General features: G+C 34.9%; 2 protein-coding genes across 10 annotated transcripts in view; both read right to left on the bottom strand.

The window, feature by feature from the left end:
• The window catches only part of LOC149570238 (ran-binding protein M homolog), a 249,221-nt gene extending 236,970 nt beyond the window's left edge, over positions 1–12,251 (bottom strand). For 3 of the 9 annotated variants that reach the window (XM_089822867.1, XM_089822874.1, XM_089822871.1), the window contains exons 1-2: positions 11,878–12,251; positions 11,068–11,432 (exon numbers count right to left, since the gene is read on the bottom strand). In XM_089822867.1, coding sequence (XP_089678993.1) covers positions 11,068–11,423 — 356 coding nt within the window. In that variant the 5' untranslated portion in view covers positions 11,424–11,432; positions 11,878–12,251. Of the gene's footprint in view, positions 1–11,067; positions 11,439–11,699 lie in introns of all 9 variants that reach the window. The other 6 variants (XM_089822866.1, XM_089822870.1, XM_089822868.1 and 3 more) reach the window with 5 other exon arrangements.
• On the bottom strand, positions 393–3,768 carry LOC149570240 (uncharacterized). The gene is made up of 5 exons (XM_089822876.1): positions 2,858–3,768; positions 2,421–2,719; positions 1,884–2,227; positions 1,255–1,769; positions 393–1,157 (listed from the first exon to the last, which is right to left on the bottom strand). Exons 1-4 carry the CDS (start codon positions 2,956–2,958, stop codon positions 1,527–1,529), a joined length of 987 nt encoding a protein of 328 aa, XP_089679002.1. The 5' UTR covers positions 2,959–3,768; the 3' UTR covers positions 393–1,157; positions 1,255–1,526.
• Positions 12,252–18,032: the final 5,781 nt, after the last annotated feature.

Genomic DNA, 18,032 nt, shown 5'->3' on the forward strand with positions numbered 1-18,032 from the left:
ATGAAGAAATTAAAGATTTTCAAAACCTATTTCAAAAAACACTTAGAAAATTTCAATAATGAAATTATTAAATTTTTTTTAAATAGCTCTGATGCCATAGAAATAATCGTGAGCTAAAGACAAAAATAAAAACTACCTAATAAATTGAAGACTAACTAAGATGATCATTAAAGAAACATTATAATATTCTAACAATGATCATTATCCAACTCATAGTTGGAAAACTCGCCAAGCCCCCCAAAAGTTTAATCGGAAAAAACTCGGCGATTTTTTTTTAAAAACTGGGGAAAAACTCAGGAACCTAAAAATCCACTGAAATTTAATTAAAAATACATTTATTTTGCAAAATTTAATGAGAAGATGCATCTAATAAGTTAATTAAAGACAATACAAAAGAAAGAAGCATAGTTTAGATATATATAAATGCATAGTGCATACAAAATTGCATTCTCATGCGGAATGCTCATGGTAGGAAGCAAAATAGGAAATAGTTTCAATCTGTCAAACTAGAAGTAAATACTAAAAGTCTAAATACATCAATGATCAATACAATCACATCTTCCTCTTTCCACTTGCACTAGCAGGAAAGCGAGGGGGTCTAGTCCTAGAAGAAGTGCCCCGCACTGTGATAGGGCATGCGCTACGTGACTGTGAACTCTGTGGTTGTGCCCCCTCGCTCGACTGGCTCAGGGTCCTGGAAGAGGATGCATCTCCTCCTAATGGTAATGCCTCATCCTCTGAGCCTGAATCATCATCCTCCTCGTCCTCATCCTCAATGTCATCCATTGTGAACTAAAAATCAGTTTCAGCATCCCCCTCCATGGCTTGCCTCTCCAAATCAGCGATCTCATCCACTGTAAACAATGGACCTAGCTCCTGTGCTATCCAATCAGAATAAGGATCTATCTCATCTAGATCAAGTGGACCAAGTAGTTCTGAGATCTGTGCCTTTTTTATGCACAACTTAAGATTATAGTGCACATAAACAAGGTCATTAAGCCGTTTTTGAGTCATTCTGTTTCTTTTCTTTGTGTGGATGAACTCAAATAAGCTCCAATTGCGCTCACAATGGGATGAGCTACAAGGTTGGGATAGGACTCTGACAGCAGATTTCTTTAAATTGGGGGTATTACCACCCCAACTTGCCCACCAAGAATCTGCAAAACAAAATATAAAAAGTTATAAAGCAATAAAAAAAGATAATCAGAAGCACAACTTATCAATTAGCAAAAGTTTTAAAGTTTGACGCTTTACCTGGTGCTTGAGTAGATCTTGCTCTCTTTGCTAGCATAGAAGAGAACAAAGGACCCCTCGATTCCACAAAGATTTGTTGTTCGATCACAATAAGGTCTCTCTCCGCTTCACTGGATATCATTCTCTCAATGCATTTAGAGAGACCTTCCATGACCTCTCCATTAGGATCTGAGTAGGAATCATCAGCCCTAAAACAAATATAAAATGATATCAAGTCTTACTACACAACCTTAAAAAGTAGAGTAAAATAAAGTCTTACTAAAATCCCAACTTCAAGGACAATCATAGTTCCTGAATTTGGGGTTGAGAAAGTAGCCTGTTGCATGAATGGGTTGGTGGAGCATATTGTTCCACCTCCTATCAATTATTTCCCAAATGGGGTCAAATCTGTGACTGTCCCCATGATAGTAACTTCTAACAGCCTCTTTCGCCCTATCCATGGCCTCATAAAGACCTCCCATTGGGGATTGCTGCCCATCACATATGCACAAGACTAGAACCAGGGGCAGAGACATCTACATTTGAAATTGAAAAATACAAATTAGTTAATAACATAGTAAGTTATAAAATAATAATGAAACTTGAATAAACTAAAAATATAATGTTTTGATTCTTGAAGTTAAAGTTACCTCCACAATCTCCGTAGCCTTTGCAAAAAAACTATCATCAAAGACTATCCGTGTCACAGCCTCTCCTTCGGGCTTCTTTGAATAAGGTGAAGCAACCCAAGCACACACAAACATTTGTTTCAAAGCCAATATGTGGTCAAGAATACTTTGCAACGCCAAGAAGACCGTTGCAAACCTTGTCATAGCAGGTCTCATCAAATCTTTGCCTTTAGTGGCCTTTCTCATCAAATTGAGAACCCATGGGTGATTATAGATATATTTGGTGACCCACCTAGCATCTTCCACAACTGGACTCAACCAATCAAGTTTTCCTCTGTCCTCCAAAAGAAGGTCAAGGACATGTGCTGCACAAGGTGACCAAAAAAGTGTGGGATGCCTCTCTTGGAGGATTCTACTTAAAAGATTAGCAAAAAATCAATAATTAGTTACAAACTTTCCATATTTAGTATTTACAAATTACATCAAATCTAAATTGAATAATACCATAGCATTACATTCATGATTCATATTGATTCGAACATAAAAAATTAAATTTACCTACTGCCACATATGTTGTTGCATTATCTGTGATTATTTGCACCACATTCTCTATTCCCACCTCCATGGCAACATTCTCCAACATTAAAGCCAATGTGGCTGCATTTTTCACTTTGTTGGAGGCATCAACTGATTTCCAAAACACCACATCATCTTTGCAAGCAACCAAGAAATTAACGATGGTTCTATTTCTTCCATCTGTCCACCCATCAGATAAAATGGTGCAGCCATACTTCTTCCACTCTTTCTTTTGGTCTTCTATCAATACGGTTGCCCTACCAACCGCTTTGTCAAACAACCTACAAAATTTAGGTGTAATATTAAATAAAGTGTTAGTAAAAAATAGAAAATAAGTTATAACAATTAAGATTTAAAATATAACAATGAACTAAAGTGAATCACAATTATTTACAATAACTAAATAGTAAAATACTAACCTTCCACTCATATCCTTGTGATTAGGCGGCTTGTACCCTTTGCTCGATATTGTCATTGCATTCACCATATTGACCCAATAGGGACTATCAGCTACATTCATTGGGATATTGTTGAAAAACCAAAAATTAGATGCTGCAATATCAATTTGCTCATGCACCTCCTTGAACCATGCAATGCCCTCTAATGATGGCTATGCTCTAAGTGTGTTCCTGGGCACAAAATAACCCCCTATCCCTGATGTGGATGGTGATGAAGAAGTAGGAGATGTAGAAAAAGTGGAACTGGTAAAAGAGATATTGTGTTTGCAGATCCATGGGCCACGAAGAGATCCCGGTATGTTCTCAAGTGCTTCTTCTTTCTCTTGCATATCAAAAGGAGCTCCTTCAGATTCAGCTATGGCTGCCCTCATAGCTAATTTTGTCATCGCCCTATTCAATTTTTTCTCTTCAGCAACTGCAAGTAGGGCATTGATGAATCTTTTTTCTTCATCAGTTACCTTGAGACAAGGATTTGAATCAAGTTTCTTTATGCTTGCAAAGTGTTATTTGAGGCGGTTTATGCCTTCAGAAATAATTCTCTCACATGGAATGCATATCACTTTCCCAACATCATTTGGAGCTTCATAGGCATACCGCCATGTCTTATCTCTTGCATTTTTAGGCCGAGTGCCTATATATTCAGATGGGCATGGTGTTTGTGGCCACTCTTCTTGCGGGTTTGTCATGTTTTCTTAATGCTTGTCCGCTGCCCTACACATAAATAATTAAATTTATAGAAAAATGAATAAACAAAGTTAAAACTTAGAGTTAAAACTTAGAAGCTAGAAGTTTAGAACAACTAGGGTTTCAACTTTCAAATGATTTGAAATCATTTACAAACAACAACAAAAACAATAAAAACTTTGCTTAAAACTATAAAAAGTTTTCAAACAATGATAAGATGAACATACCTAGAAAGAAATTTCTCTTCTAAATCCGGTTAGAATCCTCCAAAATCCACTCCAATCTGGCTTGAATCACTTGCAATCAGCTAAAACCTTCTTTGCTCCACACAAATGAAAGAAACAATGCAAAAAACGATGCATTTTGACCTATTTAGGTGTCACTAGCCGCGGGTTCTCAGAACCGCAAGTTTTTAAATAAAACTCGCCGAGTTTTTGGACATCAGTCGAGTTTTTGAACAGGCGAGTTTTTGGCCCATTTACTTACCGTCCCAAAATACTTGGCGAGTGTTTAAAACTCGCCGAGTAACCAGCGAGTCTTCCATCTATGATCCAACTAATGTCTTTTGGTCACAAATTCTTCAAAACATTTTGTTGTTGCTAAGACCCTCCTTGGACTTGCAAAATGTTAATGACCAAGAAGCCAAAATTCATCCATAAAATAATAGAGAAGAGTGTCCCCTTCTTCAAAATGCTTTGCAATGAAAGACAAGAGCCTACCACTGAGATAAGTCTACCACTAACTCTCCCAGAATCAACAAAACATTTGACCAAAAATCATCACAAAAACATCCAACCTAATGTTGGATAACAAAACTGCTCTTCCTTGGAGACAGAGACAAACACTAAGAACAACTAGCACAATTTTGGGGAAAAAACGTCAAACCCTCCAAACTTTGCAAGTGAGCATGATGCTCCAAAACAGACTGCAAAAAGCCATGATTTTTTTAGGAGAAAAATCGAAAAAAAACCAACAAAAATTTTGAGGTAAAAAATTGATCAAAAATTAGAATGATTTTTGAGGCGAAGAATCAATCAAAACCAAATAGAATCCAAGTTACGAATAATAGAATATAAAACTTCATTTTTGAGGAAAAATGGTAAAACCCGACAAATAATTTGAGGAAAAACTTATAAACCCACCAAGGAATCCTGCGCAAGTTTGTGAGTTACAAAATTAGAAATGTTTAAGGGAAAAATTATAGAAACCCATATGAAATTTTTTAAGGGAAAAAATTATGAAAACCCATCAAAAAAAATTTAGGGAAAAAATTATGAAAACCCATTTGAAATTAAGGCTAGCAAAATACGAGACTTCCATGATAAACCAGCACATACAAGTATATGCAACAAACATGCAAGTACATGCAACCCTCAATAAAGAGAAAATTTTGCTGCAACCAAGAAATTGCGGGGATCAAAACCCTTAACCAAGCTTGCAATTTCCAACAGAAATCTTCGAAGATTAACCACAAAAGTTCCATAAAATTCCTCTAATGATTTTCATTTCTAAAAATCAAAAAACAAATTTATGGAAAAAATTCCTGAATAGACGAGGCTTGAATTGTCCTTAAAAACTCCTTCAAATTTTATGAAATCCCATCAACTTGCTATGATACCATGTTATGGTAAAATAATGAATGTATTATTTAAAGGAGATCATATATGATCTATCTATACAAGTATACACAAGAATGTTTCTATAACGAACAAAGAGAGAGAAATAGAAACATTCTGAAGAGAGAAAGAGAAAGTTCCCATATTGAACAGAGAGAGAATATGGTAACATAGAAGGGAGTGACCATTAGAAATAAAAGTATATCTATGAAAGAGAGACAAAAATAGAAAGATTTAACTCTAATAGTATCTGCCCTCCTCAATCATGTTCCTTTGTCATCTGCCAACAATAACCAATCCACAATATGGAATCCCTCAAGGAACCATATAGGACATCGGGAGCATGTTGTTTCCAATTAAGCTCAACAATGCAGACTGAGCATCCAATCATTCAACCTCTTGGCCCACCATGGGGGTTGGCCTACTTGATGGGGTGTCAAAGTCGCTGCCTTTTTAATGAATTCCTTCATTCGCCCTATAAGGGATGGTTGGTTGGGTCAAAGCATTCAAGGGATCTCACAAATAATATTAAAACGTGATAGCAAGAATGAAAACATATCATAACAGCAATACATATATATTACTCATTATTTCCAGTTATCTCTAATGCACGTTACTATTAAAATATCTGAAATCAGTTAAGAAGTTTGATGCTTTCTTGAAGGTGTTGATAATTATGTAATGATTGAATGATTAATATATATTGGTTGAATTGATGGAAGAATTGGTTGCTAGTTTGTTTGCTTCAATCACAATCGATGTTTGATGGATAATTAGATGATTTCCTTTAATTAGATGATTTGATATATTAGTGAATGTTGATTGAATGAATGTGGACTTCAAAGAGTGATGAGTGATGATTGAGTGTGTGTCAAGCTGACGTATTCGTGAGTGATGATATATATGTGATCCTTGAATGTTTTGAATGACATATTCTTGATACATTATTGGCGAAAGGGCCACCACCTTTCATAAGAATTGAGTTGCCACTTGTCATTGTTGCCTTTTAAAATAATATATTCTTACACAAAATTGATCTCCCTTGGATGTCCTCCTCAAATGAAACCTTCTCCCCTCTATATCTTCCAATATGAGGGACACTGACACCCCTTCACCATGTTTGTCCCTTTGTAATGGTCACAACCATTCATAATTACCACCACCTGGATGATTCATAATCCCTCATAACCTTTGTCCTTTAAAGAAGTCACTTCCTTATTTTTCTTCTCCATTAATTCTTTCTTGATTCACACCTTCAAATCGTGTCTTCTCTTTATAGTTATCTTTTAAGTCTGCATATAACCTTCTCAATTTGCATCAGCATATTCTTCTATATCTGCATATACTCTTCTTACAATTCTGTTATAAACTCTTCCTACAATTCTACAATAAACTCTTCTTGCATTTATGCCTTCAACCTTTCTTTGATGATCTTCCTTTTTATCTTCTCATTTCCACTAGCCTATAAACCTCCACTTTGACCTTGAAATCAAATTGCCACTCCCAAGTTCGATATATATACTAGATCAAGCTAGTTCAATAGAAGAAAAAGATGATTTGTATCAAATATAGGTGCAATTTCAAATCAACTAATGGCATGTGGACATTCAAATTTTCTCAATGTTGTTTGTACTTAACACCAAAGGAGCTTAGTTAGGTTTTTTATCTTGTTTTGCAAGGAGAAATGGGAGATTGTGAGAGCAAGGAGGGACCATGGTTCAAGACTTCGAGGAAATACAAAATGGAAAATTCAAGCTTCAACTCATAGGCCATTCATCGAGTCATCAAGAAGGATCAAAGGACGAGTGGTGCAACATCATGACCAAGACTATAAGCGAAGGATAATTATCAGAAACTTGAATTTCCTTTGGAAATCCAGGTTCAGTTTAAAGAATTAAATGACATGAAGCACCTGCATAACTCCTACAAGAGCAAGATTGAGCAGAAATATCAGTACAAGCAAGTTCATGAACATGTCAGTGAGAAGATTACAAAATGAAGATGGGGAAAACTTCCAAAGATGAAGCAATTTGGGAATCTATACCATCACATCTGTTGAAGACTTGATTATGTTCAGTATCAACAGATATTTCATCATCTACAAGGAATTAATCAAATCTACAAGATAAGCATGTTGATGTGGCGCCCACTCCTCTTCAACCAATCAAAGGGTCTCAATTCCACATGTCAAAGATCATCCAATCAAATCATTCCTAGTGTGCATACAGAGTTCACTCAATGTTTCTACCTAACCAATTTTCCCATTGGTCTGTAAAAGCAATACAATTTTCTCATTCGTGGTGCTTTATGTAATTGGATAAACATCTAATGCTGTTGCTGGTAGTTAAATTAGGGTTGCATTGGCTTAATCTTGGCCATCCATTGTACTTGAGTTCTCTATAAAAGGCAAGACCACCTCATTTTTAAAGGAAATATTGCAGATAATGTTGCAATAATACTACCAAAATTATTCCTTCTTCATTGTCATTATCATGGTGAATAATTATGAAGTTTTGGAGTATTGCATGGTTTCTATATTTCCTCACTTAAGAGTAGGTTTCATTTATGTTGAATAGACATAGAAGTAGATGAATGAAAGATAGTGTTGTTGGTAAATCGTGGTGAAACTAGTGTCCATAATTTTTGACACTTCTTGATTGCAAATATCAGTGTAAGGTTGGTCTGGGCCTTATTGCAAGTAGTTAACTTCAATTGAAAATGTTCATTTGGATTGTGTCATCATTGGGTATTTGAATGAGTACTGACCTATGCTCCACAGAGTTTCGGGGACAGGGACATGTTTCCTGTGCATGTACAGCTCAAAGCCAATTTTTAGGGGATGGTAGGGAATGGCTATTTTAAAAATAGTTTAAAAAATAGGAGAATTTTATATATAGACAGAGAATTCAAATATGCATATCATAACATTGATAAACCATTCCTCATAGACATTTTTTAAGCTCAATACAATAAATACATCGCAAATTAACAAAATTCACATACTTCACCTATATAAGGTAATCCACAAGAACACACAGTCTTGTAGGCTCCAACTTTTAGAAAGATGTTCCTAGGGTCTTTTAACGGGGGAATAAAAATTTTAAATGTTGTAACAGGGTTTGATGCACAACAAAAGCCTTTCTTAGAAATGATCTTGTAAAGTTTATGGGAGATACCTTCATTACAGGGAAGGAATCCAGTTAGCAGCCAGGGAGAGTTCGGAGTTAGAAAGGGACCAAGATTTGGGCTGGTTGAAAACTCTGAACATTTGCTTACCGGAGTATCCATTCAATCTGATGACCCTATGAAGACGCGATAACTAAAAGTATAGGTAATCTTCACCAAAAATCTGATAGGCTCAAGTGGACATAGTTTTGAGGATCTCCAATTTTTGGGTTGGGTGATGATGAGAAGAGGGTTGTAGGTAGAGATTAATGAGGGCAGCTTTGCAGTACAGTCGACGCCATCTGATTTCATGATGAGTAAATCTGAGTTAAACCTATTTTTTCTTAGTGGATAAATTATACTACAAAAAAAGTAAGATTCTCAGTTTTAGAGGATTCTCAAATTTATAACTGATTCCATTATTATTGGCCTACTTTAAACAACAAATGCAATGAACCTTGAGAGCAAATGAAACACAGATGGAATTCTTGATGCTAACATTTTATTTGGTGAAAGTAATGGGTAACCTTTTTGCATACAGAACAAGCGCTCGGTTATTTATACTACATGAAAAAAGCTTGCATTCTAAAACTTCACCTTACCCAATTGTAGATGAACACCATTCCAACTACATGCAGGATTTTGTTTGATGAAGGCAATCAGTATATTTTGACATACAGAACTAGTACCAGAACATTTATACTATGAGAAGAAAACTTGCATGCTAAATTCCAACTCACTCGTCTATAAATGGACATGTCAACTACCAAGAGAGCATCATTTACACAGTACTCAAACAGATTTTACACATATTGCAGGAAGTGCATGAAGCTACAAAGTAGAGATCAAAAATATTTAAAATGCCTAATTTTGGCAGTCATCGTCTTTTGCCAATGTGCTTGAATGTGATTATTCTGCAAAAATTCACACACCTCGTAGTCTACAGATGTTTTCGGAAGTTAGCAGCTCATTCAACATGGCTTCATAAATCACGGCCATTCAAATCATATAGATTAGTAAGAAATTATACCTTAAAAGTTCCATATTTCATCTAGCCAGCTACATAGGTAATGAAAACATGCAGATTGGATCATGTATGGACTGTCAACTACCAGAAGAGACTCATTTATACAGTACCATTTGAACAGATTTTATACAAATTGCAGGAAGCACGTGAATCTAAGAAGTAAACATCAAAAATATTTACCATGCAAGAATTATAGCAGCCATCATCTTTTTCCAATGTGCTTGAATGTAATTTGTCAATGAATGGAAACAAAAATTCAAACAACAGTACAGGTTGTCTTGCTAACAGTCCTCAAATTTGTTTTGGCACATAGACCACAAAAATTCACACTAATTTATCATCTACAGGAATTTTAGAAAGTTAGGAGTTCATTCAAGGTGGTTATATACTTCACAGCCATTCAATTGATATGTGATCAGGAAGTGGTTATACCTTTCAAGTTCAATGATGCATCAAGCAAGCAAGGTAACACATGACAACTTGCAGATTAGATTATTCAAGTTTTGCACATTTGCATTATGAAAGAATAATAGCTAAAGCAAGGAGACTGGATCTTTCATTATGATTTGCAACACAAGGACAAGCCACATAAGAAAAAGACTTACTTGCTTTAGGTGAATATTACCGCCCATCAGCATGTGAATGACAGTTTGGAGCTATTGAACACAGAATATCAATGATAAGCTCCATCGTCTGGTCATATGAGCAGGAAGTAGGATTTAAAAACTTAAATCACACCAATTTGTCTGACTTGTGCATAACTAGCAGCTTATTCATACAATCTGTGCTTCTCTCCGTCCATGGCCAAGTTGGCAGCCAACAGCTGAACATGTATCATCAATTAATCAATTTGATTCCTTTCTCTTCCTGCTTATAAGATGTTTTCCAGCAGTAAGGACATCTACTAAAGCATCCTCCTTGCTAAGAACCTTTAAAATACATTTGATGCAAGAAAAGAAGAGGTAAGGTGCATTCTCCACACCAATATATTGTTTCTCTTATCCACTGCAATCTCCCATAGTGTACAACTGTGTTAAGTGCTCTACTTGCCATCATATGTAAACACACTATCCCCACAAGCTTTGATCATGGATACCTTCACAAAAGGTAAAGCTTTGAACCTTAAGGTTAATGAGTTTATTGACTATGACTAAGGAAACTTATGGGTGCCACAGGAGCTATGAAAAACTCATAAGAATGACCTAAATATTTTCACAGGCAACATAGTATTCCACCTAAGCAAAGACAACTCTTTAAATGCAATCAGCACATCTATAGGCCCTTATGCAAATCTCCAAGCTCATTGGGGTTGCCCAAAAGCCAGTAATGGTAGTTATAGGGAAAAAAAACTGAATTACCAGTCATCAAGTAAAAACATAAATAGTCCATGATGGAATGACATATCATAAGAGCATTTTTCTTTGTTAGTGTTACCTAGGTTCAACTTCGTCTATGGAACATGTAATGAAATATAAGCAATTCCATACCCATTCCAAAAATTAAAATGGTTATCAATATTTCAGATAAGAAAAAGCGAAAGACTGGCAATTATTGTATTATGGGTCATTGATGTAATATGTAACATTGTAATCCAAGCAGTTTATGTGCCATGTGTAAAGAATGCCGGGAGTTTGCTAATATTAGTAAAAAGGACAAAAGAAAGGCAGCAATCAGCTCACCCGGGATGTCTGCCAGACTTGAACTGTCGATCTGTAAAGCCAATGGAAACATAGCCTCGCTGTCCCCTGTCTTTAACAGTAATCTCAAAGTAATAAAGAATTCTCTTAACAGGGGCTGGGCAATCAGCCTGCGCTGCACCAACATCGTGACCATGCTTTCCCTCGCCACTGTACTGTGCAGAAAGCTTGTCAGGGGAGATGACCAAGCAAGGAGAGCTGGGGTTTGTATTCAAACGCTTGGGAACTGGCTCATCTTCGTCCATAAACTCTTCGTCACCGAATCTCCGTGTCCATCCCATTTGTGCAAGGCTTACATCATTCAACCTAACCCGCGACCAATCATCTCCATTCAACATCCTTCGTACCTTAACCTCAAAATCAAACAAAATAAAATTACAGAATGCAAAATTAACAATCAAAACAAATAAGCAATCTAACTAAGCTAAACAATAACCGCTAACTTAAATCCGGTTCTACTTAAATTTTAAAGACTTAAACTCACAAACTAAAATAGAGCACTCCCATTGCAACATCCATCCAAATTTAACCCCAATATCAAACAATATAAAAACGTGCACTCAAACAAAATACCGAAACCCTATTAAACTAAACCAATTCTTCTCAAATTTTACCATAATGCTTTCCCATTTCCAAAACTGATGCAAAACTATTTTAAAGATCTGAAAAATCCTTTCTGGTTTATGGTGCAAATTGCGCCTAAAAACTGAAAGATTGCTGATAATACTAATTCGAATTCTAAAAATCCGATAAGAAAAAAGAGGTTGAAGAGACCTAATGTATCATACATACCAATTGTGGTGAGTGTAAAATGTCCAAATAAACTGTAGGAGGAGGCAGCTGAAAAGTGCTCCAGAAGGCTGCAACTAAAACGGCAGGTGAAGAGCGGGGTAGATGATATGTCTGCCGGACGTACAATATATCGTAAAATAAGCAAATATTTTCCTGACGTTCAAATAAATTAAACGGGAAAACAAAGAATATTTCTTCCGTTCCTTTGGAAATTCAATTTCATTCCCCGTCTTTAAAAAGTGTCTTTCTCCCTTTGGAAGGCACTCGCCTAGGGCTTAGTTTCTTAAACTTACTAAAAGCTTCCAATTTTGTCTTTAAAAAGTCACTAAAATTAGCAGTCGTGCTCAAAATGAAACATCATTTGCGACCTACACAATGTACATTTACATACATTTTATCATTAATGATTGCATCGAAAAATAGGGAGAGGAGACATTTTGCTACTTTGTGAATTTTAAGAAAGTGTTTGGTATTGTCTTTAGGGATAAACTTTGGCACAAAAATGAAGAATTGGAATTCCTAAAAGAGTACAAGGTTGTTGTTTATGAGTTGTATAAACAGGTTCAAACAAAAAATAAAATTAAATAGGACATGTCTGAATGTGTTGGGAGTGACATCAGGGTCAAGTAAGGGTATCATTTGTCCCCTTCTCTATTTGGCCTCTAGTTTGATAAGCTAGAAGAGTGGCTAAACAAGGCTAAAGGAGAAGGGGTGCAACTACCAGGTTATTTGATAAAATTGCTTCTTTGTGCAGATGACCTTATCCTTATTGCAAAAACTACGCAAAATTTGAAAGAGCATTTGAAGAATTTAGAAACATTTTGCTTAGAGGCGGGGATGGAAGCCAATATTGCTAAAACTAAAGTCATGATCTTTTCTTTGAAAAGGGAAAAATAACAACACACATTCATATGTTAGGGCAACTCGTTAGAAATTGTGTAGGAGTATAAATATCTTGGAAATTGACTTTCATTATAGATTAAGTTGGGAGACATGCAGATCAAAAAGTATAGAGGGGAGATGGAAGAAATCTTACCTTCTTCAAGTAGATACAGGAAAGTATAACTATGGGAATGGAAAACTAGGAAGACCCTCTTTGGTCTTTTTGTGGTTTTGATTATTCTTTATGGATGTGAGGTTGGGGGAGCAGTGTATTAAATCATAAACGACAACAAAATGAAAGAATTCAAAAACATCTCATTACTACTAACCTCAAGGAAAAGTCAACGGATCCATATGACATCCTTTTGGCAGATATAGGCATGTTTCCAATTGAGACCCCAACAAGTATCTAATTGCTAAGCTATTTAAATAAAGTGGGGAATATCGATAAGCATTGTTGGCCTAGATTGGTGGCTAAGGAGGAGCTAAAACATAGAGAGATAAAATGTAGAAGAGATAAAATAGCAAGTGGTTGAACAAATGGAACATTAACGCTCAAGAGTGTCCAAAAAACAATATAGAGATAAAGAAGTGGATGTTAGAGAAATTTAGAGTTGTCATGTGGATAAATCTGATAGGTCGGATAAAAGCCTATTATGTCAAAAAAATTATCACACATGGGAACGCGAAGATAAAGAATATTTAGTATCCACAATTAAAGAAAAGGTCAAATATTTAATTTCTCAGTTATGGACCAACTCTCATCATTTATGATGTGAAATTGGTAGATGGAAGGTTCCTAAAGAAGGGTGGGAAGAAAGGATATGTACTTTTTGCAGCAAAGGAGTGGTGGAAATAGAATGTTACTTTGTCAAAGATTATGTTGCATATGAAGATATTTGCAACCAGTACAAGAATAGCCTACAAGTGAATAGGAACAAAAGGAATAACCTGGAAGAATTACAATAGGTTGTTTGATTGGCATTTTGGTCCCTTAGATTGGTAGTCTTGTGGACGTCATTAAGACCATTTCATTTCATCATAGTTATATTTAGAAATGAATTAATAGATATAATGACTATTTCCATTTATATTACAACACGTCAATTGTTTGTAGGGAAATAATATTATTTAAATAAAACAAACAAATGTCTCATAAAAATGTATTGTATGATAAATTAGTTCTTAGCTTTTTGATAAGTAGGAGATAATTTCCATAGTGAGTCAAATTGTGATATTGTTATCAGGATTTAAGCATGCTCAGGCTAGAGTAGTATTGGGATGGGTGACCTCCCAAGAAGTCTCGGTGCTTCACCCCAGTGAGCATCACCTAGATCCAATGAGTGCTAAGTATTCCATTTATTCTCATGAGAGATGGGTTCATGTTGAATCACTACTCATGAAATATGGGTAAATGAGTTTGACTCGGAATCACACAGTTAAATCCTAATAGCAATATCACAATCTTAGTTTTTTCCAATTGTCTTTAAAATAAAATTTCATACCATCAACTTGAAGAATTTTTTGCTACACATCATGTATCTATTTTTTTTCCATTATTTATTTTTAAAACTATTTTAGAAGATGACAAAAAATAAAAAGGAAATAAAGATAACAATAAAATGTATAAAGATAAAGATAAAATCTAATGAAGAATTATTGGAAATATTTGGCCAATAATAAATTTATTCAAGAAAGTAGATGTAGGTTGCACATTGTAAAACTATTCTCTAACCTATGATATCATATCATAGAATATGGGCATTATTCTTATATATATATATATATATATATATATATATATATATATATATATATATATATATATATATATATATATATATATATATATATATATATATATATATATATATATAATTAGAATAATAAATTGGTAATTATACACTTAGAGATCACACTTATTTTCTCTAATTTCCCCATCATATCTTTACAACCCAAAAAATAGAACAAATAAATATTTCACATCGATTGTAAAAATGGTTGTCACTAGATCGATCCCCTTGATGTGTATTGCATAATGTTTTTTTATCTTCTACAACAAGAGAAAACAAATAAACTTTTCCCAAAAAGAATATTTGGACCTCCCAAAATTTGTGTCAAGACTTCTTCACAAAGGACAGATTTTTCTTTTGGATTACTCCACAAACCAAAAAAAAAAACCTTTTCTCAACTATAGGGAAGAGTGAAATCCTTAGCAATAGGATTATCAGAATCAAGGGTCAAAAGAGGCGATGCAATTCTCTTTCTTTTGCCCAAATTTGTGCACTTTGGTGTCATCTACATGGCAATAATGTGGATCCTTTTTATAGTAACCACAAACAATCCACTCAACACATTAGCTAGGTGGCCAAACAAGCTTTGGATTTGAAAGTAAATTTAGCTTTAGTAATATCTTAATTTTTGCATATAAATAAGCAATCTTATTTTAGTGGGACCAAGATTAGAAATTTGTTGGTTTATTAAAAAATAAAGATAGATATAAGCAATAAAAAATAGAAATAGAAGTAAAAATACAAAATTGAAAGAAGAAGATAATAGAAAAAACAAAGAGAGGTATCAAGATTAAAAAATACAAATAGAAGTAAAAATCTAGGAAGATAAATTTTGAGTATACGATTGTAAAATAAAAAATCACTTTAGTGAATTAGCCTATTGACTAAAATATGTGAGGATTATTTATGTTTTATGAGGAATGAAAATATTTTTTTAGGTTTAAAAAATACTATCAAACTATTTGTTGTCATATCAAGATAACATTACTAATATAACCACAATAATAATATTCATAATCAAATATTTTTTATTGACATGTGTTCATTTATACAAGAATAGAAACATGATATCGGCATGTTAATGGCCTTCAAGGGTTAATCCTCGATAAAGGAAGGAAACGTGTTTTTGGCAACCACCAGAGGAAGGCTAGATAAAAATTAATTTTGATGGGGCTACTTGAGGTAACTTGGGCATTTCTGGATGTGGATGTATTGCATGGGATCATGAAGACAATTATGTAGCTTTCATTACAAAAAGACTAAGGGATGGGACTAATAACGTGGCAAAATTTGAAGCAACAAAAGAGGTTATTTTGTTAAGGCGATTGTACTTGGCAAGAGATTTAGAGATTATCATCAGTGGGATTAAAAAGGCAAATTGGAGTCTTGGTATCTTGACAAGCACATTAACTAGATTAAGTGCATTTTGTTGGAGTTTGAGGACTTTAGGGTTTCCCATGTCTACAGAGAGGCAAATGTTGCAGCTGACAAATTGGCTAACCTAGGAGCGAATGCCCCCTTTGGGAACCAAAATGACATTTTTGAAGACTTTGGTCTTCTTAAACTTGATTAAAGATGGTGTATTTTTAGTGGCATTATATCCACTTGCCTCCTTTTGAAGGAGTGATTTATAATTATTAACCCCCGATCAAAGACACTTATGAACAAGCAACCCAATACACGTGACAAAGTATCCACACGTAGGAGAATTTTGAAATGTGTGATTCCAGATCCTTCATGGGAGTGTTTTCAAGTAGGAGAAGGGCCTCATTTTTCACAAGCATTTGAGCAGAGTCTTATGAAATGGAGGCCATTTTTGCCTTGGATTAAAACAAACAAATGCAAGCTTATGAAGGGAAATTTTTGGTGCGGCAACTGAAGAACATTTTCCTCATTAAGGACCAAGATTTCATAAGCTACATTATGGAGATCTTTGGCTCAGAGTATTTGGACTCCTACTAGAGAAGGAGGACCAATCTGGACACTATTTCACTCTTTGTCACTCTAACATTGCTTGTTGGTGAGACAAAAGAGGAAATTTGACAGGTCATAGTTGTGAGTATTGACCCATAGTAGTTGTTGGGAGTTGATAAGATCATTAACAAGTTCAAACTAGGGGAAGGGCTAGATATGGGGTAGGAACATTAGAGGAGGTGATTCATCATTACAACCTTTGATTGTGTGGTCGTCTACAACCCCCCATGAGGTACATATGTCAAAAGTGACCAAATGATGGCAAAAACTAGTCAAATTTCTATAGGAGAAGATTTGGGTTTTGGAGGAAGGGAAGCAGGGTTTCATGAAGACAACTCCAAGGAAGAGTGTGAGACTACGTAAAGAGTCATTGAGACACCTACTGGGCAAGGAAAGATGGGAGGCTATTGGGGTGTCCATGCGAGCTAGGATGTGGGTCGACGTGTCTCTTATAGGGGAGGCAGAAATGAGTGGCTCTGGAAGACAACAACACTTAGTGGAGGGTGATTGATCCATCTCAAACTTAACCAAGGAGGAAGTTGTAACCTGATTTAAAGCTTGAATCGGCAAGGTAGTTTACTGCATGTCTAGTGGCTCTACCAGTTTTTGTTTTTTTTTGAAAATGTAATGGGTCGGGTGCAGTATGAAGGTGTTAATGCCTTTTATAACTAGCATGCATTAACTTTTTGTTGTTAATGGGGGTTAAATTGAGGGGTTTTATAGTGTCCTCTTTATACTATGACACACTATTGTAAGAATCGTCATTTTAATTAATACAATACAAAATGTTACCTATAAAAAAAAAGAATAGAAACATGATATTACATTTTGACATACAAATTTGGTACATATGTCACTATAAAGCCACAACATAAGGAAACATATTTTTTTACAATAGATTAAAAGGCCAAATACATAAAAAACATAAAGAACACCCTGACTAGATTCTCGACATCTATTTCCCTCAAGTACTACATGAGTGAGAACATTGTCAAAGCGTGTATCCACCCTACCACAAACTATGTGTGCTTCCCTAGAATCTTTCATGACACGAAAGATACATGACCAAGCATGAGGAACACTTGTAATGCAAATCTAGTAAGAGTAATAGAGGCTAGGTTGTGTGATGTATCTACATTCCAACACTTATATTACAAAATTAAGGACCCACACAAGATGTGTATATTATGCATATGAAGATAAAAACAACTATATTTTCTTAACTATGAAATATTTTTGACATCTTAGTTTCATCTCAAACATTAAGTGTTCTAAGAGGTAAAACAACATGGATTTATCACAATCATAGAGAAAATATAAGAATGCATTCAAATGCACATATATGAGTATAGAAGTTACACGAGCAATAAAAGCATATTAGAACACACCTGTGTCTATAAATGCTATAGTCTAGACACATACACACATCTTCCAAAACACTTGCAAGCTTACATAAGCATTTTTATATTCATTATCATTTGATAATAAGGTTCACAAAAGAAAACA

Source organism: Cupressus sempervirens, chromosome 3 (assembly GCF_028749045.1).
Source record: "Cupressus sempervirens isolate cs-2001-9-10 chromosome 3, ASM2874904v1, whole genome shotgun sequence".
Taxonomy (NCBI): Eukaryota; Viridiplantae; Streptophyta; class Pinopsida; order Cupressales; family Cupressaceae; genus Cupressus; species Cupressus sempervirens.